The 26862-nt window shown below is 41.4% G+C and overlaps 1 protein-coding gene across 4 annotated transcripts in view; it reads left to right on the top strand.

The window, feature by feature from the left end:
• The window catches only part of ARHGAP21 (Rho GTPase activating protein 21), a 2418417-nt gene that overhangs the window by 1268693 nt on the left and 1122862 nt on the right, over nucleotides 1-26862 (top strand). For 3 of the 4 annotated variants that reach the window (XM_044089838.1, XM_044089836.1, XM_044089837.1), the window contains exons 7-8: nucleotides 20481-20507; nucleotides 21952-23920. In XM_044089838.1, the coding sequence (XP_043945773.1) occupies nucleotides 20481-20507; nucleotides 21952-23920 (1996 nt within the window). The remainder of the gene's footprint in view (nucleotides 1-20480; nucleotides 20508-21951; nucleotides 23921-26862) is intronic. The other variant, XM_044089839.1, reaches the window with a different exon arrangement.

Below are 26862 nucleotides of genomic sequence, written 5' to 3' on the forward strand. Positions count from 1 at the left end.
ATATTACAGGGTCCCTGACTCTCACAAGTTCCTTTTCAAAAATCCTACTGTGGATCTTGAGACCATTTCACAGGGGCCTAAGGGCATTAAAGCTACTACTGCCAAAAATCCTACCCTCTATGATAGAGACTCCAGGGTGCCGGATAGATGGGGTAAGAAGGTATACACTTCTGCAACTTTGGCAATTAGGGCCTTACACTGCCAGATGTTCATCATGTTACCCTGCTGCAGTCTTCACACTTGGGTTATCCTGCCGTCAGGCGGTCCCGCAGTCGGCCCGAATTCCAAAGTCTTGGTCCGGCGTTTGTTGTTGTCGCTTCTTCCCTGATGTCAGAGCGCCAGGGTTATATCAGAGGCATCCGACGCCATTGTCTTCAGTCTTTCTTGCCGAGTGGTGCCCGAAGCAGAAGCAGTTCTCAAGTGCCGGTCGGCCGACTGACACCTGAGATTTTCAAATCGAGTTTCAGTCATAAGTCTTCAAAGCTAAGTACCCCATTGGGGAACCTTTTCTTGCCTCAGTCCGATGTCAGAAAAAGTTAACAATTGCATTTCTTGTGGGAAGCTAATACCCCATAAGGATTTTCATTCTTTTTGTGTACCTTGCCTAGGCCCAGACCACGACGTCACTGGTTGTCGGTTTTGTGCTAGGTTCAATAAACGTACTATAAAGCGCCGCTTTGATTTTGCACGACACTACTTCGGTAGGAAATTTAATTACACTATGCCGTCGGAACAACTGGCGTGCATTAAAAACACAAAGATAAAGAAAGGCAGCCTAGATCCAAGCCAGACTCAGAGGCCTCGGCTGGGCCAGTTGTCGGTTCTCTGGTTTTCAGTGAGGCGCCTACGCAGCCCCTGGCTACCGCTGAATTGGATCCACAGACCGCTTTGGATTCTCCAGCAGAGAGTTCTAGGCCGACGCAGCCATTTTCTTTAGGCCCTACCGACAACATTGCAGAAGGAGAAGTCGGTGCTGCAGACACACCTTCGGTTTCTGAAGGTGTCTTCAGACCGACTACTCTCACCATAAAATCTTATGCTAAGCTTAAGACTCCTCTAAAACCAAAAAAGACCACACTTCAGTCTCCATGTCAAGGCCCTATGCCTAAGAAACAGATGCTTAAAATGGCTGAAGATTTGATTTATTTGATCAGGGGTTCCCAACCCTCCACCGACAAAAGGCCTAGACAAGAGGAGGATTATGCCTCTTCTAATCAAGTGTCTGTTTCCTCAGGCTCCTCTGAGGAACAGGATTACTCCTTTCCCCCGATGAAGATTCTGATGCTGAAGACTCCATTCCCTCAGCTTCTCCCCCTGAAGATTATTCTTTTGGGGAAACCTTACATACCATGAGGGAACATTTCCACTGGGAAGGTCAGGACTACTCCGACTCAAAGAAAAGGCTCCGAGAGTTTCTTTTACTCCCCCAGCACAGACCACTTGCTATCCCCCCAGTTTTAGACATTGTGGATGATGTTTTCTTAGAATCTAGTCTAAATCCAGATTCTCTGCCTCCTGCTCCAGCCAAACCAGATAGATACCATAGAGTGCCTGACTCACACAAATTCCTATACAAAAGCCCTGTTGCTGATCCAGAGGCAATCTCCCAGGGTCCCAAAGGGGGCTAAGGCTTCTATGGCTAAAAATCCTGTACCCTATGAAAGGGACTCCAGGGCACTAGCTAGGTGGGGGGAAGAAGGTTTACACCTCAGCTGCTCTAGCTATGAGAGCACTAAATTGTCAATTTCACATGCTTAAATACCAGCAATTCCTAATGTCTCAAATAAAACAAAAGATGGGCACACACCCTCAACAGTCTGAATTCAAGGAAATGCATGATCTGTTGCATGCAGTTGAACAGGTGGGCAAACATACTTTACAATGTGGTTTTGATGCCTTTGAAGCTTCCTCTAGAGCAGCTGTTACTGGGTCTGTTATACGTAGGCATGCTTGGATAAAGGAACAATCTCTGCCTGATCATGTTAAAGCAAAGTTACTAGATGCACCCTTACAGCAGGATGTCTTATTTGGGGTTAAAGCAGAGGAGGTTTTAAAGAAAATGGAGGATAAGGCAAAATCTATGCAGACGGTCAAAGATTTCTTACAGGTACAGCCCCCAAGCTTCAGCAGAAATTGGTCAACAAAAAATTGGTCCTTTCCAGCTTCTGACAGACCCCAGAGGGGTAAATACAGGCACTCAAGGGTCAGAGGACAAGCACAAATCCCTTACAAACCTCGCCAATGGGGCACTGCAACACAGAAGGGAGGAGAAGACAGGTCCCAAACTACCAGAAGGCAAACACAATGACTTAAACCTCAAACTGCCAAGCAAAACTCTCTTGGCAGCTCCCTTGGGAGGAAAATTAGCTCTTTTTGCAGACAACTGGCGCATCGTCACAAAGGACAAATGGGTCCTAGACAATATCTCACAAGGATACAGATTCCATTTCCACACCTTGCCAAGGATAAAAGGAATGCCAAACCTGCCACAAAGTCAATGGGCAGAGGCACAAAAACAAATTACAGCTCTCATGGACATGAGAGACATTCAGCTGGTACCTACACAGGAGCAAGGCCAAGGTTTTTACTCAAGGCTCTTTCTAGTCCCAAGAAAGGACAATGCTTGGAGGCCCATTCTGGACCTTTCAATTTTAAACACCTTCTTGCAAGTACCCAAATTCAAGATGCTAACACTACAGCAGCTTCTTCCCATGTTGGGCAAGAAAGCTTGGCTAGTAAAGTTGGACCTCAAGGAGGCATACCTGCATGCCCCTATCAGACAAAATTGCAGAAGATACCTCCGTTTCATTGCAGGTTCAACCCATTACCAATTCTCTGCACTGCCCTTTGGCTTATCTACTGCGCCCAGGGTCTTCACAAAATGCCTGGCACAAGTAATTGCATACTGCAGACAAAGAGGAATTCAAATATACCCATACCTGGACGACTGCCTCATCCAAGCGGAAAGCAAGGACATTCTCTTACAACACCTGGCTTTTGTAAAACATCCTCTAAGTTGCCTAGGGTACACAGTAAACGAAAAGAAATCAAAACTAGTACCCTCACAAAATATGACATTCCTGGGTGCCAGCTTGAATACAACGGCCCAGATGGCTTATCTGACGTCAGACAAACAACTACAATTAACTCAATACTTCTGAACAATGGCAACAAAGACCCAACTCCCTGCAAGAAACATTCTGCAGGCCTTGGGCTTCATGGCATCTTGCATATTACTAATACCATTTGCAAAACTGCATATGAGGAAATTACAATGGTACCTAAAAAGCGTATGGACTCAACACAGCCACAGCTTGGAAACAATGATACCTCTCATTCCCTGCCTTCAACAGGAGTTTCTATGGTGGTCACAGGCATGTCACCTCAACAAGGGTCAGCCTTTCACCTTACTCCCAGCCAGGCAAACAATGACAACAGATGCATCGGACTATGCCTGGGAGGCACACATGGCAGGACGGTGCATTCAAGGCATATGGACTGCTGATCAAAGGAATCTGCACATCAATCAAAAAGAAATGCTAACTGTACAAAATGCTCTGACAGCCTTCAAGGACCTCTTACATCCAGGACAGCGTATCATAAGGACAGACAACACCACAGTAATGTGGTACATAAACAAGCAAGGGGGTACACACTCCTACCCTCTATGCAGGCAAGCAATGACCTTGTGGAACACAGCACTGGCTTACCAAGTACAATTACAAGCTCAATTCCTGCCAGGAAAAAAGAACACATTGGCAGACGACCTAAGCAGAAACATCATGGATCCCCACGAGTGGAAACTGGATCCACAAGTATTTGCAATGATAACTCAAAAATGGGGGTACCCAGACATAGACCTGTTTGCCAGCCCCCAAAACTATCAACTAACAAAATTTTGCACAAGGACTTTTCACCATCAAGCTTGGAAAGGGGACACACTCTTATTCAGTTGTTAAATGCTGACAGTATATGCCTTTCCTCCATTACCCCTTCTCACAAAGGTGCTGCTGAAAGTCAGGATGGAGAGACCTCGAATGATACTCATTGCCCCAGACTGGCCACGCCAGCAGTGGTATCCACTATTAAGGAATATGGCCCCAGAGCCCACCATGGATTCTACCACAAATTACCCATCTGCTCACACAGCAAGACAATCAGATTCTACACAGCCAGCTCAAAACCTTAAACTTGGCTGCATGGCAAATCACCTAAGCAACCAGCCAGCTCCTCTCTCACAAGCTGTTATGGATGTAATTCAGGAGGCCAGGAGGCCCAGCACCAGGAAAGCTTACTCAGACAAATGGAAAAGGTTTTGCGCCTGGAACCAAGCTAAAGGCCATAATAGCCGTCAGCCTGATATACCTCAGATTCTGCAATATTTAACTGAGATGTTACACAAAGGGCTTTCTTTTTCATCTATTAAAATCCACGCCTCAGCTATTTCAGCTCACTACAACACGGATCCTCCCTTATTTTCACATCCACTCCTAAGGCAGTTTCTCAGAGGGGCAAAAAACATTAGGCCTCCCAGGAGAGCACCAACACCTACTTGGGACCTCAACTTTGTTCTGGAAAAACTTAGCTATCTCCTTTTGAGCCAGCTTTCTCAGGTGACTTAAAGTTTATATCATGGAAGACTGCCCTGCTGCTAGCAATTAATTCAGCGAGAAGAGTTTCAGAGCTTCAGGCACTAATGGCAGTAGAGCCTTTCCTCATTTTTCATCAAGACAGAGTTTCTCTACGAACTAACCCCTCCTTTATGCCTAAGGTGGTATCCAGTGTGGCTCTAAATCAAACCATCCATTTACCCACCTTCTTTCCAAATCCACAGAACAAAGGAGAAAGACTCCTGCATTCCTTGGACATTCACAGGCAGCTACGTTACTACTTGGATAAAACTAAGGTTTTCAGAAAAATCTGACCAGCTTTTTGTATCCTATGCTACATACAGCATTACAAGGAAAGGCTATCTCAAAACAGACCATTTCCAAATGGATAGGACATTGCATACGTTTTTGCTACACCCACCATGGAAAACCAGTTCCTGCTACCATAAGGCTCCACTCTACCAGGGCAGCAGCTACATCTACAGCCTTCCTCAGGGGGGTGCCAACCAAGGATATTCTGGAATCTGCAACTTGGAGTTCAGTACACACCTTCACCAAACATTACCACTTACCACTTTACTCTAAGACTAGAGCAGGCTTCGCCACTGCAGTTTTGCAGGGCCTCCTCTAACCCTGTTTGACTCCACCTCCCATCCTTAGCTTTGGGATTCTACCCAAGTGTGATGACTGCAGCAGGGTAACACGATGAACATCGTACAGTTTTGCACCTACCATAAATGTAGATGTTCGAGTGTATACCCTGCTGCAGTCCAGGTTACCCTCCCTCCATCCCCTCTGAACTAGCTGAACTTATCTCTACCACTCTATTCTATACTACCTCTGTGGTGTATTTGCTTGTGCCTAAGGGTTTTGTTTTATTTTTCCATATAGCTATGTATATATATATATATATATATATATATATATATATATATATAATTTTTTTTATTTATTTATTTTTTTTTTTTGCCTACCTATTAGGGGCACCTGACATCTGGGGCAAGAAAAACTGAAGAAAATGGCATTGGATGCCTCTGATATACCCCTGGCACTCTGACTTCAGGGAAGAAGCGACAGCAACCGACGCCGGACCAAGACTTTGGAATTCGGGCCGACTGCGGGACCGCCTGACGGCAGGATAACCCAAGTGTGATGACTGCAGCAGGGTATACACTCGAACATCTACATTTATGTTAGGTACAAAACTGTACTTTTCATATGTTGAAGTATCAGCAGCATATTATTGGATTGCTTAAACAGAAAATGATGTTGTTTCCTGATTGTGCTGAAAATAATGATTTACAGGATTTATTGCATTCAGCTGAACAGGTTGGAAAACATACTTTGCAATGCGGTTTTGACTCTCTAGAGGCATCTTGCAGGGCTGCTGTAACTGGGTTTGTACTTGGGTGCCATGCTTGGCTTAAGGAGCAGTCCCTACCAGATAATGTCAAAGCAAAATTACTGGATGCTCCCCAAAACCAGGACCGCCTGTTTGGCAACAAGGCAGAAGAAGTTCTTAAAAAGATGGAAGAAAAAGCTAAATCTATGCAAACTGCTAAAGATGTTCTACAAGTACAACCTCCAAGATTTAGTAGGCATTGGCCTTCCAAGAATTGGTCCTTTCCTGCCTCTTCCAGACCTTCTCAGTCCAAACCCAAATCCAGCAGAGCTCCCAGGCTGCAGTCCGAGGGTATGCACAGGACTAAGCAGTGGGGGGGGGGGGGGGGGTTCTCCACTTTCAAATCTGGGAGTAGTAAGACTCCCCCCTATGGTAAACTGTCTCAATGACTTCCTTTTGAAATTTCCAAGCACTTAACAACTGACTGCCCCTTTGGGGGAAAGATTGCTCTTCGTGCAAAAAAATGGGAACTCATTACCCAGGACAAATGGGTTTTAAATATAGTGTTCCAGGGATACAGATTTCACTTCCACACGTTGCCAACACCAAGTGGGTGGCCAGACCTACCCCAAATCAGAGGGCAGAGGCCCAGAAACAAGTACTTTCTGTCTTAATCATGGGGGCTATTCAGTTGGTACCAGAAGAGGAAAAGGGACAAGGTTTCTACTCAAGACTTTTCCTGGTACCCAGAAAAGACAATTCATGGTATTCTATCCTGGACCTGTCTACTCTAAACATCTTTTAGGAGATTCCAAAATTCAAGATGCTGACTTTTCACCAGTTGCTTCCTATGCTAGGCAAGGATGCCTGGTTGGCAACATTAGATTTAAAAGAAGCATACCTGCACATCCCAGTCAGGGAATCTTGCAGAAGATACCGACGCATCAAAGCAGGCTAACCACACTATTGGTTCTGTGCACTGCCCTTTGGCTTATCTACTGCGCCCAGGGTATTCACAACGTGCTTTGCTCCAGTTATTGGATTTTGCAGGCAAAGAAATATTCAAATATACCCATACCTAGACGATTGTCTAATTCAGGCAGAAAGCCAGGACATGCTTTTGAATCATCTGGCCTTTGTGCAAAGGGTTCTAACTTGTCTGGGGTACACCATAAATGAAAATAAATCACACCTGGTACCGTGTCAACAAATTATAGTCCTGGGAGCAAGCTTGAATGCAACTTCCCAGATGGCTTTCCTCATGCCAGAGAAACAAATTCATTTGACAACCTACTTCCAACAACTGGCCACAAAAACCCTGCTACCTGCAAGACAAATACTGCAGGCTTGGGGTTCATGGCCTTCTGCATTCTTCCAATATTCAAATATACCCATACCTGGACGATTGTCTAATTCGGGTAGAAAGCCAGGACATACTTTTGAATCATTTGGCCTTTGTACAAAGCGTTCTAACTTGTCTGGGGTACACCATAAACGAAAAGAAATCACACCTGGTACCCTGTCAACAAATTATATTCCTGGGAGCAAGCTTGAATACAACTTCCCCGATGGCTTACCTCATGCCAGAGAAACAAATTCATTTGACAACCTACTTCAAACAAGTGGCCACAAAAACCCTGCTGTCTGCAAGACAAATACTGCAAGCTTTGGGGTTTATGGCCTCCTGCATTCTTCTAATTCCATATGCAAGACTGCATATGAGGAAACTACAGTGGTATCTAAAAAGTCTAAGGTGTCAACATTCTCAAGACCTAGAAACAATGATTCCTATCATACCTTGCCTACGCCTAGAGTTCCTTTGGTGGGCAAAAGCCTGCCACCAAAACAAGGGACTGCCTTCCACACCACCCCCTGCCGCCCAAACGCTAACAACAGATGCATCAGACCATGCATGGGGGGGGGGCTCACCTGGCAGGGAAGTGCATTCAGGGCAAATGGAACCCAAGTCAAATGCACCTGCATATCAATCAAAAAGAAATGTTAGCTGTACAGAATGCTCTGGCAGCCTTCAAGGACCACATTCTTCCAGGACAACTAATGGTAAAGACGGGCAGCACCACTGTTATGTGGTACATAACAAGCAGGGGGGTACACATTCTTACCCCCTCTGCAGACTAACCAAGGCATTGTGGAACACAGCCTTAAGCTACCAAGTCCACCTACAAGCTCAGTTCCTGCCAGGAAAATTAAATACACTGGCAGACGGACTAAGCAGAAACCTCATGGATCCACATGAGTAGAAACTGGAATCAAGGATTTTCAATATGTTGACAAGCAAATGGGGAAGCCCAGATATAGACCTGTTTGCCTCTCCCCAGAACTACCAGTTGGACAAATTTTGCACAAGGACTCCCTACAAACAAGCCTGGAAAGTGGATGCTCTGTCCTTCAGCTGGAAAAAACTATCAGTCTTTGCCTTCCCCCCCCTCTGCCTCTGCTCTCCAAAGTACTACTGAAAATCAAACAGGACAAACCAAGGATGATTTTGATTGCTCCAGACTGGCCACGCCAACACTGGTACCCCCTCCTGCACAGTGTGTCACGATTACCTCCATGGCACCTGCGTCAGACTCCTTCCCTGCTGTCTCAACAGGAGAACCAGATTCTGCACCCTCAGCTTCTAACACTGAACCTTGCAGCCTGGCTAATTACTTAATCTGTCCTTTACCATCCCTCAGCAAACCTGTAATGGATATCATTTTAGAGGCAAGGAGGCCTAGTACTAGAAAATCTTATGCTGAAAAATGGAAAAGATTCCGTGCCTGGAACCAATTTCAAGGGATGAGCACAGCAGCACCCAATTTACCTCCGATTTTACAATACTTAACTGAGATGCTTCACAAGGGCCTGTCTTTTTCCTCCATTAAAATCTACTCCTCAGCCATTTCAGCTCATTATAACACAGAACCTCTCCTCTTCTCTCATCCACTGCTCAAGCAGTTCCTCAGAGGGGCCAAAAATTTGAGACCACCCAGGAGAGCTCCAACCCCAGCCTGATACCTTAACTTTGTCTTGGAGAAACTCACTCTACCTCCTTTCGAGCCAGCTGCTACTGCAGACTTAAAATTTCTTTCTTGGAAAACAGCTTTTCTTTTAGCAATCACTTCAGCTAGAAGGGTATTTGAATTACAGGCCCTTATGGCAGTGGAGCCTTTCATCATCTTTCATGCGGACAGGATGTCCCTCAGAACCAATCCGTCCTTCATGCACAAAGTGGTATCCAGTGTGGCTCTTAATCAGTCCATTCATTTGCCAACCTTCTTTCCCAATCCACAGAATGAAGGGGAACGGATACTGCATTCCTTAGATGTGCACAGACAACTTAGATTCTACTTGGACAGGACTAAACCTCAAAGGAAATCTGAACAACTGCTGGTGGCATTTGCTGCAGAGGCAGAGGGGAAGGCTATTTCAAAGCAAACCATCTCTAAATGGATAAGCCATTGCATTAATTTCTGATATAAGCAACATGGAAAACATATCCCCCAGGGGATCAGACCTCACTCCACCAGGACTGCATCTACCTCTACAGCCTTTCTCAGAAGCTGCTACCTGGAGTTCTGTACATACTTTCACCAAGCATTATCATTTGCCAATTTTCTCTCAGTCCAGAGTTGGCTTTGCCACTGCAGTCTTGCTGGGCCTTATTGCTGGCCCTAATGCTATCTAAATTCCTCCTCCCAACCATAGCTTTGGGAATCTACCCCTAATGTAATGACTGCAACAGTGAAACACGAAGAACATAGTACAGTTGTGTACACTTATCATAAATGTAGATGTTCGAGTGTATTCACTGTTGCAGTCCTGGTTACCCTCCCTCTAGCCCCCTAACTTCTTTTGACTATACCTCTACTTTCCTTTACTATGCTTAAAAGCCTTTTTGGTATATTTGCTTTTTTGTTGGAGGTATATCTTTGTACTTTTATATTTAATTGCTTCCCGTTAGGGGGACACCTGACATCTGGGGCAAGAAAAACTGATGTAATGGTGTCGGCTGCATGTTTTATACCCCTGATGACCTGACATTTTGTACGAAGGGACAGCAACTGGAGCAGGACCCAAGACTTTGTTAATCAGGCTGACTGAGCGCTACCTGCAAGCAGATAACCCCAAATGTAATGACTCCAACAGTGAATACACTCGAACATCTACATTTATGGTAAGTGTACACAACTGTACTTTATGCAGAGAGGCCTTGAGAATATGGCAATGGGCAATAGCTTACAACTGTTTTCTAATTGCAACGCACATTCCTGGGAGCTCCAACGTGATAGCAGCCAAACTGAGCAGGTGCATTCTACAGCCTCACGAGTGGTCCCTCAATCCTTTGATAGAGGCAAAAATCTTCAACTGCTGTGACCAGCCTTGCTATGACCTATTTGCCTCCCCAACCAACTACAAGTGCATCAACTATTTTGCCCTGATACCCCCTTGGCGGCAGTCACCAAGGGACACTCTAGTCCATGCTTGGCCCCTGGGTCTTCTTTATGCTTATCCTCCTCTCCCCCTCATCTCCCAGTTTATAAAGAAAGCACGACAGTTGAAGAGCAAAGTGATCCTCATTGCTCCATATTGGCCTCGACAAGTCTGGTTTCCCTTCCTCTGGCCTCACCTGCTAGAGCAACCGTGGATCCTCAATCCATCCCCAACATTGATCTCCTATCCGCGGGGTCTGATTCACCCCAATCCAACATCCCTGAAACTGACAGCGTGGTTTCTCCACTTCCTATGATTGCCAGGCATGAAAACCTTTCGTCCCTGGTGCGCAATATTTTTATTGTATCTCATAAATCGTCCACCAGATTAATCTGTCTTAACAAATGGAAGAGGTTCTCTGTATGGGCAGCAAATAAACAAATAGACCCCTTGTCAGCCCCAGTTTCGGTGGTATTGGATTACTTATCACATCTTTTCCACTCTGGGGTGTCTGCCTCTACTATCTGTATACAATTAGCTGCCATCTCAAATTTTCATATTGGTTTTCAAGATTCTTCACTTATGTCACACAGACTCTGTAAGACTTTCTTGAAAGGGGTTATCCATCTATAACCTCACTTTAGAGAACCCGTACAACCTTGGGATTTGGCTTTGTTTCTGCAAACTCTAACAGCTCCACCCTTTTAACCTGCATCTTTTTGTGATGTAAAATATCTCTCTTGGAAAACTTTGTTTCTGATTGCAATCACATCGACCATGCGATTGTCAGAACTTCAGGCCTTATGCATCAAACCTCCCTATCTTATCTTCCATAAGGATAGGGTATCACTGAGAACCAATTCTACTTTTTTACCAAAAGTGGTGTCAGAGTGATTCATCAACCAGTCTATTGACCTTCCAGTGTTCTTTCCTAACCATTCTAACAAGGGAGAGTACTGTCTACACTCCTTGGATGTATATAGGCAAATACAATTTTATCTGGACAGAACAAAATTTACCCATAAATCAGACCAACTGTTTCTGGCCTTTTCTGGACCTAGAAGGGGTCATCCTGTATCAAAAGCTACATTGGCTTCATGGTAGAGAAATTGTATAACCTTTATCTACAACAAAAACGTCACCTTGCCTCATAGAGTGAAAGCTCATTCTACAAGGTCTATGGCAACTTCAGCAGCTTGCCATGCTAAGGCTTCTCTCAATGATATTTGCTCAGCTGTAACTTGGGCCAAACCTCATACCTTTATTCTTCATTACAAATTGGACTTGGCCTCCAGAGGTAGAGCTTCCTTTGGCTCCATAGTGCTCAAGAATGTCCTTCCATGAGGGCCATCCAGGAATACAGGTAGCTCGGGACTCTGTCCCATCAGTAAGGAATGAACGAATATTAACAGCATAAGATAAAGAAGTTTTGTCTTACCATAACTTTCCATCTGTATTGTTGATCATTCATTCATTCATTACTTCCCACCCTCTGTCCCCCTTCCAGAGGTTCTTGGTTGATCTCATATCCTCCTTTCTTGTAGGTCTGTTATGACCAGAGGTAGCCTCTACTTTTATCTCTCAACTTGCAAACTCGATCTGAGGTAACAGGGAGCAGAGCATTCTGGGTAGGACCTTGGCTCAAGAGTTTTAGGCTGACGCAAGCTTGATATTGGCCGGCTTGGTTCCGAGGACAGAACCGACAACCCATCAGTAATGAATGAATGAAGATCAACAACACAGATGGAATGTTATGGTAAGACATAACTTCTTTTTCTAACCCAAGTAGGAATTATCTGTTCAAGTACAAGAAGAGGTTAAGAATTGTGATCTGTGATATTTTAACAGTGCAAGGCAGAAATTATCTAATATTGAGTTCTAGGCAGGCCATGGATTTAAGTTGGAACAGACACCTTTGTCAGATCTCATCCAGTGGCGTGTACCAAATAGAAAGCTAAGTTCCTCAGAACTTTAGCTGTTGCTTATACATCAGATAATTAGTAGGGTGATTCACTATTCTCTGTTGCAATCTCCAAGGCATTGAACACATTTCCAAACTAAATCAGTATTTTAAATAACCTTCTAACAATTCAAATCTACCCTAAAATATCACCTGGCAACTAAAAAACTATGCAACTGTACCACACCTATTTGAAGTATGCAATCCCGACTCTGTCCACTGTGGATACCATACAAGTATATTCATAGGTGTTTACTAGGCTAAGGGCCACAAGGGCATTTTTAAGCCTAGCCATGCATCCCAAATCCCTGACAAGTACCCTTGATAAAGTTTAAGCTAGGACCTGGGAGATGAACCATTTACAGATTGCCTTTGATTTTAGGTACAGTGTCTTGAAATGTATTTCCTTAATGTGATATGCTTTGCAAGTTATGTTTGTTGACCTTTTGCTGTGAAATACTTTGCAAGTAATGTTTGTTGACTGTTTTTCATCTGAATTGTGAAAAATGTATTTCTATCCTTGCTTTGGTGCTTTTTTCCCTGGGCCTCCGCTGAAAATGGTCATTTTGTTCTATGTAGAGTTTCCCAGTAAACAAAGGCAAATAAATACGTTGTTTGGATTGTGTGTGTGTGTGTGAGTTTGGGACAGGTCTGTGAATGATAAACTTTCCAAACTACAAAGCATCTATAATTTTAGGGAGAAATCTAAAATATTGGAAAAATAAATAAAAAAAAAACTCTGCCTCCCATATCCCCCTCTTACACACACATACACAAACATATATAAATGTTCCAACTCCAAGATTCCAGAACATTGGGAACCTCCCACAAAGTTATGCTGATAGTGTGATCAAAGCCCTTTACAGTTGCTTATGCAGAAATTTGGAACATTTGATAATCTGGATGTCCAATGAACTGCCTGGTTACCATGTATATTATCTGTGCAACTGTTATTCAGAATTTCCTGAGGTCTTGAAGTTAACAAGTACAAGTAGTTGAGGTGTGATTGGTGTACTGTACGCTTTATTTTGAGGGCATGTTGTTACAGATGTGATAGTATGGTAACAGTAAGCAGGTAAGGAGTTCAGGAGAAGTTTACCCAGTACTAATAAAGACTGCTATGTAGATTCATACTTAGTTTTACTACAGAAATCCTCCACTACAAGATGTGTTGATCTCTCACCTGATTAGTTAACTAATGGGTCATTGATTGAAAAATACAGTTCCTGCATCTGCAGGTGCAGGAGAAACAAAGTATCAGTTGAGACAGAAATTTTGTTCTGAGCTACATGCAATGTGTCTTTTATCTCTGAAAAAGGGCAGTGTTAGGAGTGTGAAGAAAGCAGAAGGTGTTGGGTTGTGAGCACCCAAAATTATTTTGTTGTCTGCATTACGAAAACAGATTAGAACAGGAGAAATCTGTTCAAAACAAACACCTCATAGTGATTTTGTTTAACATGGAGACTTTTTATGATGCTTTCAAAAATATTAAGGGATTCAGTTAAGTGGCCGTAGAGATATACAGAGATGTCCCAAGAGGAATTTCCAGTGGAGCATGTTTAAGAGGAAAGTTCAGAAAACCCATTGAGGACCTTCTCACCAAACGTATTTTAGACTGCAGAATGGGGAAGGTTGCTGAGGAAGCAAGTTTGATAGATGGTTGATTGGATAAAAAGTAATAAAATAACTACAAAATATTCAAAGAGCTGAAAATGCTGAAGTGTGTTTTTCTTTCTTTATTTAACATTTATTTACTGGGAAAGTCCGACTTGGAATGAAGCCAATTTTCAGCAGAGGTTTGGGGAGAAACATTCCACATGCATGTCTTTGTAAAGTGGGAGGAAACAGGAGTACTCTTAGAACACCCACATGAACACAGGGAGGACATGTAGACTCCGCACAGAAAGCATTCCAGTCGAGAATCGAACTGGAGAACCTCTTGCTGTGAGGCGGCAACGCTACCACTGCACTGTTCTTTGTAAGAAATATTACATTTATTTAGCTACTGATTGCAACTACCTTTCTGAAAGTTGTTCTGTTTGATATTTTGAAGCTAGTGTTACTATTGCAGAGGTGTGTGTACATATATACATGTATGGGGTGGGGGGCTAATATGTAAGGCATGAAGGATCTTGTACTGTAGGATTAGGGAACGGGTTTCTTTGCCATTCATCACAAACCAGGATCTCATATTCGATTTTGTTTGTTTCAGTTCTTTTTTTTATTCCCTTTGATTTTCATTAGATTACTGTTTCTAGTTGACTTCCCTAGGCTATATTAATTGGTTAAGTGTGTACTAACTGTGGATTTAGATAGTTTGCGTAATTTTTTATAAATAGTAATAAATGGCTGTAAATGCTGAAGTAACTGTTTTTTTGCTAGCAGTTCAATTATTTGATGTATTTAAGTTGATCAGAGAGAGAGTTGTGTTAGGATTTGTTAGTTTTGTAGTTTGATTTCATTTTTTTTTAGCGAGAGTAAACGCCTTTTTGCCAGTACTGCTATTTTTCTGATTGACTAGTTGGAGTTTCATTTAGCTTTTTATTATTTTTATTTTTTTCTTTCTAGTAAGAGCATATTTCATTTATAGGGCTATCTATGTGTGTGTGTGTGTGGGGGGGGGGGGGGTTGCAGCATAGTAAAAACTGTCCTTTCCCCCACTGTAGTGCAGTCTCAGAGTTGGTATGCATAATTAGCAGAGGGTGTGGGGAGTGCAAGGGGGGTTACTCCCTGTGGAAAAAAATGCTGTTTGCTTTGTTTTTACATTCTGGTATTTCATGATTTGAGCTTTTGGGTTGATAATGTGAGATTCATTGTGGTGAGCATTTGCTCATCTAGTAAGGATCCATACACATAAACACATACATATAAATATTCATATCTCTTGATATTATGTATTGTGTGCTTCTAAAGGTAAGAAGAACCTGCTTCTGAGAAGAGGGATCTAACATCTACACTTGTTCTTAAATTATTGGTGCCTTTGGCATTATTCAAAATCCTTTGTACGCACCATATAGTCTGGTTTCCTCTACATTGCTGTGAAGTCTAAAAGTAAGGCTGATGAAGCTAATAGCACTCACTCTTGTCTTGTTTTTCATATTTTCAAATAGCAAATATTTTGCCACTTTGTTGCTCTGATGTATTGTTGCAGTGCAGATGTGGTCTCCAGACATATATCTGTACATACATACATGTATACATACATACTTCCAGTCACATTCTCCACTTGCTAACACTGTGTGTGTGCCTCCACTTACTTCCAGAGTTTTATGATAGTTGAAATTCACAAGGCAAGTGGTTTACAGTAATGAGAAGTGTGAGTTATAAAAAAGAAGTGCATTGCAGTTAATTTTATTATTCATTTCAGAGTAATGAGTTACATTTGCTGCTCACTTGGCCTTTGTACTCCATTAGTTATGTCATTGGCATGCAACATTACAGATTCCTTTTGTAGCAGTAATAATGCTGTTCCATTGCCATTTGTTATCAGCTTTTGGTTTTAGTGTCGGTGAACATTGTTTGTACTTTACGAGTGCGTGCTTGATATGTATTTGTGTAGCTTTGCAGTTGATAATCCACAGTTGTGTAAGTGGTATGCAGCATTTGAATTACTGCTTAAGTAGTGTGTTTTGAATGGGTCTTTTTGCAACTAATGTTTACTGTAGTTATAAGTTTCTGTACATGTGGATAAGCAGTAACCTATGTTAGATTAGTAGACTTTGTTTTCTGCTTTCCAACACTGTCTTCAGAGAAGGCTCTGCTGCCTGGTTTGCCTGTCTGAATTGTGTAGACACTGTTATGAATTCTGTCTTACCCTATGATCCATGTGACATTAGCCAGTTTATTCTACCAGTTATGTGATATATAGTTTGAGAGAAATGTGCTACTTGAAGTATAGAGGTTAGTGACCTCCATCACAAACTGTGAAGCCTGTCTTCTGTACCTTGCTATTGTTCATAGGTTCATACTAGGCTATCTGCCCTGGGGCAATTATAAGCCTAGAAAAGAATACAGATTGTGATAGCACTGTTTCATTTATCTGTTCTTTTTGAGAATACTTAAAACTAGTAGTTAAGTAATAGTGTTCATGCAGTATGTCCCAAAGCCCATGGCATGCAATGCTTAGATTGACAGTGGTATGGAATGTCTGCATGAGGGTCTCTCACACATAGACGGTAATGTTTAAAAACAGTTTTTCTTATTGAAGATCAATGTTGGCATTAGGCCAGTTGAATCTATTTGGCCCAATAACACCATGTAACCTCTGGTAGCCTAACATTGGGATATGACAGGGTACCTTATGTGGCCACAGATTTACTTGAGAGGCACTATGGCAAACTGCAAGGCATCTTCCTACTTGTAGTCTTCTTCCCGTAATAGCTACAGGTCTTGTTAGTGCACCAGACTATGTTTACCATCATGCATTGCACTAGCTGCTAGTCCAGGGTGAGTAATAACTGCAGCTTCATGCTGCTTGAATGGCTTACAGTGTTAATTGCTCACATTCCTGTAGTAACCAGTTCTGCTGCGGAGTGCCTAAAGTTGAGGTAGGATTGCTCTTTTTCTTTACTGCATTGCACTAGTTGATGCCGTAAGAGATGATAAAACAAGGTTTACTTTGAAGACTTGCATAAAGGTGCTGTGTTTTCTTCTGCTTCTCTTGCTGATACAGGGTGCATGGTTATAGCTGAGTACAGTTGTAAGCTATAACTATGGAATAGACAGTCTGAACAAGCACTAGTAAACATTAATAAAAAAGTGAACAGATTCTGTGATGTGAGCTAACTTCTGATCATTAACATTTCTGAAATAATGTTAATAGTTTAACAGTGTGGCTGAGAAATGCTTACTGTTGTCAGAAATAGGAGCAAAATAACCCCAGAGAAATGTGATTTTGTGTGTGTGTGTGTGTGTGTGTGTGTGTGTGTGTGTGTGTGTGTGTGTGTGTGTGTGTGTGTGTGTGTGTGTGTGTGTTTTCAGAAGACTACCTGTACATTGTCATAACATGATGTAGTATAATGTTTCTTTGAAGAGAATAATATACAAGGAACAAATTATTTACAATATACACAGATGTTTTGCTTGGGAGATGGAGAGTAAGACACAAGTTGAATGGAGGGAAGAAAGGAAAGGGTGGAAACAGGAAAAAAGCTGGAAGTAGAAATGAGGGAAGTGTGCAGGGGCTGTTTCATAGCAGCAGCAGTTTCCTACCCAGGTTCAGGTGATCTTGGCAGTACTACTGATGTTTGTGGTTAAGCACCATGTGAATGCAAAGCCCCAGTGGTCCATCAAACAGGCCTGTTAAGTGTGTCTTATTGAGTTAAAGCAGACCCTCAGAGTGGAATTGCAGGAAATGTTGGAACTGAGTGTAATCCAATGTCTAGTAGTCTACTTCTATTTTAACATGTTTTATAATAAAATGAAAACTAATAAATAAAATGCATTATTTTGTTTTTAATACACAGTAATAGTGCATGTTCCTTATACCTCATCTGAAATGGTCTTATGTCCAGAAGGCCAGCAGGTGGAGGGGGTTGGGTAGGTCAGGTGAGGGGTCTGCTAAAGTTGTCCAAATTGGGCCCTACAATAACTGAGGCCATCCCTGGTGAAGAGTAACGTGTTAAGACATGAGAGAATATTCCATGCTTCAAAAAATTTGAATGATATAAGATCATTAAGATCTCTCTGAAGATTTTGAAGGAGTGAAGCAACATGAAGCTGGGCATAGTGAGGACTTGAGTGGATTCATAGAAAACATAGTAAGGTACACTACTCTTTCAGAATAAATAGTAAAGCATCAAAGAGATAGTAGGAGAGCATAGGGAACCCTAGCTAAATAAGGAAAGTGTGTTGTCCGGGAACCCTAGCTAAATAAGGAAAGTGTGTTGTCAGGGAACAGTTAGAATCTATGGATAATACAGTAGGTAGAAGTAAAAGGAGCAACTTGGATACGCCTAGCTTTCTTTGTGGGGAATGGTGGGAAGATTACTACTTTTGCAGGTAAAAGTGCATTTCATTGTCGCGTGCATTTTACGTCATGCAACACTACTGGATCTGGAAAAAAATATATATATATATACGTACACATGCATGCATACACATATATGTACGGGCACACAAACACACACTCCCTCAAGGACTACCTGACCATCTCTGATGTCCACAAGGTGCATTGCCACTTCTGGACCCGTGCAGAGCAGTTACATCAGTTACCTGAAAAACTTTACACTATAGTTGGGATACAATATTGATTGCTGTCTTCCAGAAGCCTTTTCCTGCAGGTTTTAGACTAGACTAGACTGGACTTGCAGAAATGTGCTGTAGAGTTCAGTAGTGTGCATTACAGTACTGAGGGACCTGCATATTTTAATCAAAAGCACAGCAGTTCTTTTGCAGAATACTGACACAGAGGTCATCTTTTTGTTTGTTTCTTTTGGCTTTTCCCGGTTAGGGGTCGCCACAGCGGAACTCTGGTCTGCTAATGATTGGCAGTAGATTTTTACATACTGGCTTGCCTGGCCTAACGCACAACCTTCAACGAAGGAACGCCCATTCATGCATGTCGCCACACAGAAGACGCTCTAACTGAGAATCGAACAGGCAACGTCTGTGAGGCGACAACGCTATTGCAGCACCACCACGAGGTCATCTTAGCGTAGAGTTTCAAAATTTGTGTGACTTTTAATGTTTTGCTATAGATCTTTGTAAAAACAGTACATCTGTCAGTGATCTCTACTGATGTTAGGTTGAAGATAATCAGTGACACTGGCCTGAGGAAGTCTGTAATTCTGAAATGGATGTTTTAGCTTTGACTACCTTCTTCTGGCTGCAGGGATGACTGTTCTTTAATCATTATTTCACTTTAGTCTTCTTGTTAGCTACTGACATTTACACCAGTTTAGATGATGTATTTATTAATCTCTTTAAACCACTTAGCTAAGTTAGAGAGGCTGATTTATAATTGGTACAAGTATTTGCTTAGTTATGTTAGCATGCATTTCAAACTCTGGATTTAACAGAATGGTAACCAGTCTTAGCAGTAATATTGATGATATATCTTATGATAACATTTTTTTAAAAACTTAATGTGTGTAATCTGTTGAGGGATTTCAGAATATTGGTAATCAATATTGTTAGGAACCACAGCAGTTGCAGTACTTTGCAAGTGGTCCGTGTTAACCTGTATTTTAATTTTCTTTCTTGTACTTGCACATTTGTCTTAGCAAATGCAAAATATTTTTTTTCATTGCAGCTGCTTAATTTATTTTGATTAAAAGTTTCCATGTAGCCATGATAATGCCTTTGAAAACAGCAAAAAATATTCTTTTTTAACGTGGGTTATTTTCTGAGTCAACAGCTGTCTGATTTTATTGTTTTATGACATACTTACTAGACTTTTCTAGAACAAATCATTCATTCATTGTTATGTGTTTGGAGAATTCAGCTTTGGAGAAATTGACACATTTCAGTTACAGTGCATAACTAAATATAGAATGAATAGGAAAGAAACAACTAGTCATTGAAGGCTTGCCAGGCAGTAGAATGTAGCTGACCATGTTTTCACACAGAGCAAAAAATGCTTGAGAAATTACAGTTTTCACATGATGTGAATATTTCTCCTGAAGCAGCTTTCTTCAGTTGTTGTAGCTATCTTGTACAAAACAGCTGTAGTCAGCTGACATCTTTTGGTTATGGTCATATTTATATAAGAGGCTGCACTATTTGAAGGGAATGTATAAAAAAGCAGTTGCTTTCGTCATTTCAGAACAGTGCTGGTTGAAGCTCAAGGGAGATGCGAGAGGGAACGTCGTTTCAATGGCAGGGAGGCTATGTAGCACAGCCTGAATTGTCTGTACGCGGCACAGGATATGCATGCTGACAGGCTGACATGAATTCATTCTGCTTTCTAGGGGGTAGAATGACTGCAAGAAGCAGGTGGAGTGATGAGATGTTTTCAACATTGAGGAGTACTCTTTATGCTACTGTGCTCTTTACCTCTGTTGGTACCTTCCAACGAAGTCAGAGTAGATGTATTTTTAGCTTGCTGTATTGAGCATCAGTATGACAGCATAATTCTGTCTTTACATCAGTAAGCAGCTTTTACTATGCTTTTCCTTCCTTCTGCAAGCAGCAGTTTACAAGGGACATCACCACACTGGTAAGAAACGAAAGCCACTTTTTTTTTCTCTCCGTTGTTTACTTCAAGTATTGCCATTTTAAATGTAAAATATCAAGTTTTAAATCCATTTACTCATTTGTTTTTGAGCATTGATTAATATTTAAAAAGTCCTTTGCCAGTGATAGCTTATTCCCAGATGTATTTGTGGTAGTTGCTTTCCTGAAACTGATTCATTCAGGAATTTTTGTATTTGACTGTTGAATGTGATGGAATATGTAACAGCTGTATTTAAAGTGCCTCGCCCTTTTTTCCCCTAGTACTTTGCCCTTAGTCTTGTCGTAATAACAATACATTTTTTACATGCCTTGTTTCTTAAAGGGATGGTTTAATTTACAATTCACTGTCATTAGGATATGCTAGAATCTGAACAGGAAATACTGTAATATGATATTCCTGTGCTGCTTAAAACCTAAGCAAATCAGATTCATTTTTTTCATCTGTGAAGAATGGGTAAGCTGCACACAAAGCAGATAATGTGAAATGTATCTGACATAGCTCAGTAATCTTGACACTGTTGTATTTTATGCATGTATATAATTTTCTTAATGTTATGCCATGCCTTTGCAAAGGTAACTGAAGTTTGCTTTGGCACAGGGGGTAGTGATACATGCAGAATGTCACTTAACCATTTTTCTGCGACATCAGGCAAACAAGATGGGTAAACTGGGTTTTTGCACACCTAACCGCTGTGGGTTTCATCTCAGTTAACAGTAGTGCGGCACTGATAGCTACATTCATTTACAATTCCGCAAATAGCGTATTTAATCATGCAATAGTACTTGCTCCTGAAATTGTGTATTTTGTTGTTGCCAGATGTTAAGGAGAAAGCAACACATACCTGCTATGTGTAGCAGAAGACAAAAGTTAAAAATTCTGCTTTATGGCTTCAGATGTGTATGCTGTAGTCTAGGATATATGCATGTTTATGTAGAAGCATATGTTTTATATGTAGCTAATAAAACATAACTAAAATAGTGAAATGTATGGAAGCACAAGACACTACACATTTCATCCTTTTTTATGCCTTGTGAAGTTTATTTTGGGTAGTCTTTGGCTACCATGGCATTATAGAATTACAAGAACTTGTATTATTACTGTGTATGGAGTGACGAAGATGCAGACCACATTACTAACCTTCTAGATCCATCTGTTTCTTATTTTTTTTTACTAACATCCCTTGATGTGTAAGTGACTTTAAGGTACAGAGTGTATCTGTCACAACCTTAAGCATGCATATTATTCTGTCTGCATTTGACTGTTCTATATATATGCTTCAGAAAATCGTTTTCTATAGACTTAATTTGCTAACAGGTGTATTTGTAATTAAGGTTAAGCAGTAAAAAGTGTGCTTCAGTTATTTGTGCATATATCCACCTATTTTTTCTATGATATTCAGTAATTTGTTTCATTTTGTGTCTTAAAGGCTTATTCTCAGGATGCATACCTAAAAGGCAATGGAGCATTTAGTGGCACTGCACGCAATATTCCAGACCCTCCACCATTATGCTACCCTCAGATGAGTACTGCTTCTTCAACTATGGCACAGCCTGCAGAAATTTCAACATCTGAACCACTGCGGGGGAAGCAGCAAGTCAGCAGAGCTGACAGGGCATACAGAGTTGAAATACAAGTTCCTCCATCTCCTTCAGATGTTGCAAAAGCTAGTACAGCTGTATGCATTTGCAATGACTCTGTACGGACTGTTGTTGTACCTTCTGAGAAGGTTGTAGACCCAGCACTATGTCACACAGCTCCATCACACAGAACTGAAGAAGTGAGGTATGAGTTGACACACCAAGCTTCTGTAAAATCAAGAGCAAGGACCACATCACCACCATCTACAGTTCCCACAACTAGCTTCTCTCAGCAGATTCCATCAGTTGGGTCTTTGGACAGAACAGGAATGACAGTAACTGCTAGAAATGGCACTTATGCAGCTTTTCCAGAAATTAATTCTGTAACTAGAACTATTGCTCAAACTTCTGAGTCTTCATCAGTAGCCAGCAATCCTAATTCCCCTCCAGTATCACATCAGAACATAGACTGGAGAAACTATAAAACTTATAAAGAGTATATTGATAACAGACGTTTGCACATGTATGGTTGTAGAACAATACAGGAAAGGTTAGACAGCTTAAGAGCAGCATCTCAGAATACAACTGATTACAAGCAGGTGGCTCCAACCCGAAATCCAGTGCAGCTGCGACGCCGAAGCACCTCTCATGACCGATCTCCGCAGTCTGTGGCAATAAGGTACCGTAGCATTTCTCAGGAAAGGCTAGAGGATCCTTTACTGTTGAAGGAATGGCCAAGAAGTGCTTCACAAGATGCACTAACAACCCCTGTTATTAATTCCCACAGGAACAGAGCGCAATCATGGGATTACCTTGGCAAGCAGACAGAGACTCAAGAAAGTTTTGCTAGAGATGACCATACCTCTAGTCCCAGAGGGGACCGATTACAGAGGATTTATAAGAGGTGTGGTTTTCCTGAGGAAAACATAGCACATGAATTTTATGAGAGGGCTAGGCAACGTTCAGTCTATATGACTGCTAGAACTCAAAACTGTAATATGGTACCAGGTGTTTATAGTTCAGACAGTAGAAGAATAAATTCTAATGCAAGAAGTCTTGCATTTTCAGGCCATTCTTCCCCAGTCCAAAAATATTCACCTGACACAAAACCTTTTTCGGCGCCAAGGGAATTTAAACCCTCTTACACAAGTTTACCATCTGGAGCTGTTTTTCATGAAAGACCATCTAACATGGCAGTTTCTGTTCAAAGTTCCTCATCTCCTTCTGTCTTGTCATCTTGTGCTTCTTATGTTGCAAAACCTGCACTTGTCCCTTCTCAGAATACCAATGCCATAAGTGACCAAAGAATAAGAAACCATCATTACCAGGGTGGCCAACAGTTACAGTCTAGGATCCAAGCTGAAACCACTCTGGAATTCCAAACTGAAAGTGGTGTAAATGTTAGGTCATCGTCATGTTCAGTGCCTGCTTCTGTAAAGCCTATAGTCCATTGTAGTAGAGTTTCACAGCAAAGCCAAGCTACCTCTCCCAGTATTAAATCATCAGTGAAACAGAAACACAGAAATATAGAAAAAGTACCTATTGAACAGCAAATGCCCGTCACTAAACAGGATGCTCCAGACAAGGATGAGATTGTAGTTCTCCGTGAAAAGCCACCTTCAGGACGCCTAGCATCTCAACCTTTAAGACACCAGTCATATATTATGGCTGTGAATGAGCAGGAGACAGTGTCTGATGCTACCTGTTGGTTACCAAATGATGCCCGCCGTGAAGTAAACATAAAGAGAATTGGAGAGCAAAGAAAAGCTTCAGGATCGAGCGCACCTGATGACTCTCTGGCTTCTATTCCATTTATTGGTAAGTTATTTGGTCATGTATGCAGCAATGCAGTCAGACTTTTAACTGTATCTGGTAAGGAGCAATATTCAGTGCTTGATGTACGTACTTTACTGATTGTGTTAATGAGGCAGTGTCTGTCTTTGATTTGTCAGTAGCAGTGCTGAAAGGCATCAAAATAATGTTTTTAAATTCAAATAAATGTCAAAGATTTAAAGATTCTGGGTTTAAGACAGGGGTTTTATTACGTTTCTGCTTACCTTAATGCTTTAAACATGAACTAGAACACAGTGTTGTGCTTATACAGTGGAGAAGAACCTGAAGGTATGAAATCATGTGCTAAAGAATTAGAACTTCAGGAATTAAATATTTTGTATAAATAAGTATTAGAGAACTGTCTTTCTTACGGCTTGAGTATCATGTTGCTCAGTGTGTCACTTTACTGTTTTTGAGCTGCAGGAGAGCCATGCCCTTGCATCTTCACTCTCCTTATATTAGCATAGCTTTGCTAAAGTGCCACTCAAGTCCTCAGTTTTGGGTTGTGCAGCTCTCCGGTTTAATTGGTACCATTTTGTGTCCTTCTCATAGAGGGCTGCAGAAGCTGCTAATGTATTTAAGTTGCTCTTTTTCTTTATCTGCTACGATAAAATGAATTTAGTTGTTTTGCAGTCATTTACCTTTAAATTACCAAAGGAGAGTTTGGTGAGTTCGTTGACTTTTTATTTGGTAATATGTTGATTGTACTGAGTTTACCAGGGCTTAATTTCCCCATTAATCTGTTTAATTTTGACATGACAAATGCAGACATTATGTGACAAGTAAGCTTACTACTTTTACACTTTGTGGTGTTTTTTTAATAAAAACAGGCTTATAACAAAATCCCATCGTACTGTGGTCAGAAATAGTAATTAAGCTGCATATCAAGTGGTATAGTTATCATTAGCAGTGCAGTGAGACAGCTTGCCAGTATGTGGTTGCATCATTACACTGCATTTCTTTAAAATAATGTCTTCAGGTAGCTGATAATGTCTTCAGTCATTTAAGAACAGAAATATGCACAACAAAATGCTAACCATTTATTTACTTTTCCACTAGTGGTTGAAGCCTTTCATTGTAGTTGTAGAAGTTTGCAGTTTCAAGTTTAATTATTGAAATGTGACAGATGAATTTATTTCCATGTAGAGGCTTTGATGCTATGTAATTGAGTTGTAGCTAGAGCACATGTGAAACGAGTGATGACATATCAGGATAACCATGCACTTTAAAGCAGAGGGTTGATTTAGGTAAAACAGAGGCTATATGTGTACATAAGTAAACATGACAAATATGGCTTGTTCCCAAGCTCAATGATGTGATTTTAAGCATTCAGAGAAGTACAGAGAAACAACAGAACTTTTATAAGCATTATATGATAATACTTCAAAGTCAAAGTAAACTTTTATTGTCGATCAGGTATACCTAGTATTGTCAGCTGAACGAAATGTCATTGCTTGGTCCCAGTGCAAGACATAACATAACATATAATTAGACGAACAGTAACAGCGATTCACATACAGTAATAATTAGGATACAGGACAACACATACATTTACCATATATTGGACAGTAAGACATTAGACAATATTATACTAGTAGATATTGCATAGACTAAGAATTCCCAGTGTGGTTTACTTAGAATATTGCCCACCCACATTAATAGTGTGATAAACTGCTCGTATTGCACCTATATGGAGCGATGACTCCCTGTGGCTACTGCATTAATAGTAATACAAGAGATTGTCTAACTGTTCCAGTTATTAAGCAATTGCGTAATAGTTATAGATAGTATACCATAGCTTGTGGCATATTGATCCTGTTATCTACTGTCATGCTTGACATTTTAGTTCAGCAGCCTTGTGGCCAGAGGGAAGAAACTCCTGTTCAGTCTAGATGTTTCACAGTGTAAGCTGCGATGTCATCTGCCCGAGGAGAGACAGAAGAACATGCCATGCGCAGGATCGGTGGGGTTGTCTTTTTTTATCTTTCCAGCTCTTCCCACACACCTAGTCTCATGCAGCTCATCCATGGATGGGATCTAGGAACCAAGGATTTTTTCCACTGCCTTCACTACCCTCTGGAGAGCCTTGCGGACAGATGCTTTGTAGTTTCCATACTATATGATGATGTTATTAGTGAGGATACTCTCAGTGGTCCCCCTATAGAAGGCTTTGAGGATGGTCTGTGCCAGGTTTGCCTTCCTCAGTTTCTGTAGGAAGTGTAGATGTTGTGCCTTCTTCACTGTGTGGTTAATGTGAGTCATCGGAGATATGCACCCCCAGGAGCTTGGTACTTTTGACTGTTTCCACTGCCACCCCTTTAATCTCCAGAGGTTGAAGTACCTACTGTGTCCTTCTGAAGTCCACTAGTAATTCCTTGGTCTTGGTTACATTTAAGGCCAGATTGTTACTGTCACACCAGCCTGTGAGATGATCCACTTATTTCCTGTAGGCTGCTTCCTCTCCATTCCTGACAAGACCCACCACAGCGGTATCATCTGCGAACTTGATGATTTTGTTGGATTCATGCTTAGCCATGCAGTCATGCATCAGCAAGGTGAATAGTACAGGACTCAAGATGCAGCCTTGTGGGACACCCGTGCTTAGAGTGATACTGTTTGAACTTTTATTTCCCACACATAGGGGTCTGTTTTTGAGAAAGTCTAGTATCCAGTTACATAGGGGGTTGATGCCCACCTGGATCAGCTTCGCTGTCATATTCTGGAGGATGACAGTGTTGAAGGTGGAACTAAAATTGATGAACAGCAATGTGACATAGCAGTTCTTGTTCTCTAGATAGACCAAGGTTTCATGAAGTGCTGTAGCATCATCCGTGAGGCGGTTAGACTGTAAACTGTAATGTGTCGAATATTACAGGTAAATTTGAAGAAATATGATCCTTGTGTCAAAGCACTTCATTATCGTAGAT

Source organism: Protopterus annectens, chromosome 12.part0 (genome assembly GCF_019279795.1).
Source record: "Protopterus annectens isolate FY-2018-M chromosome 12.part0, PAN1.0, whole genome shotgun sequence".
In the NCBI taxonomy this organism is placed as follows: Eukaryota; Metazoa; Chordata; order Ceratodontiformes; family Protopteridae; genus Protopterus; species Protopterus annectens.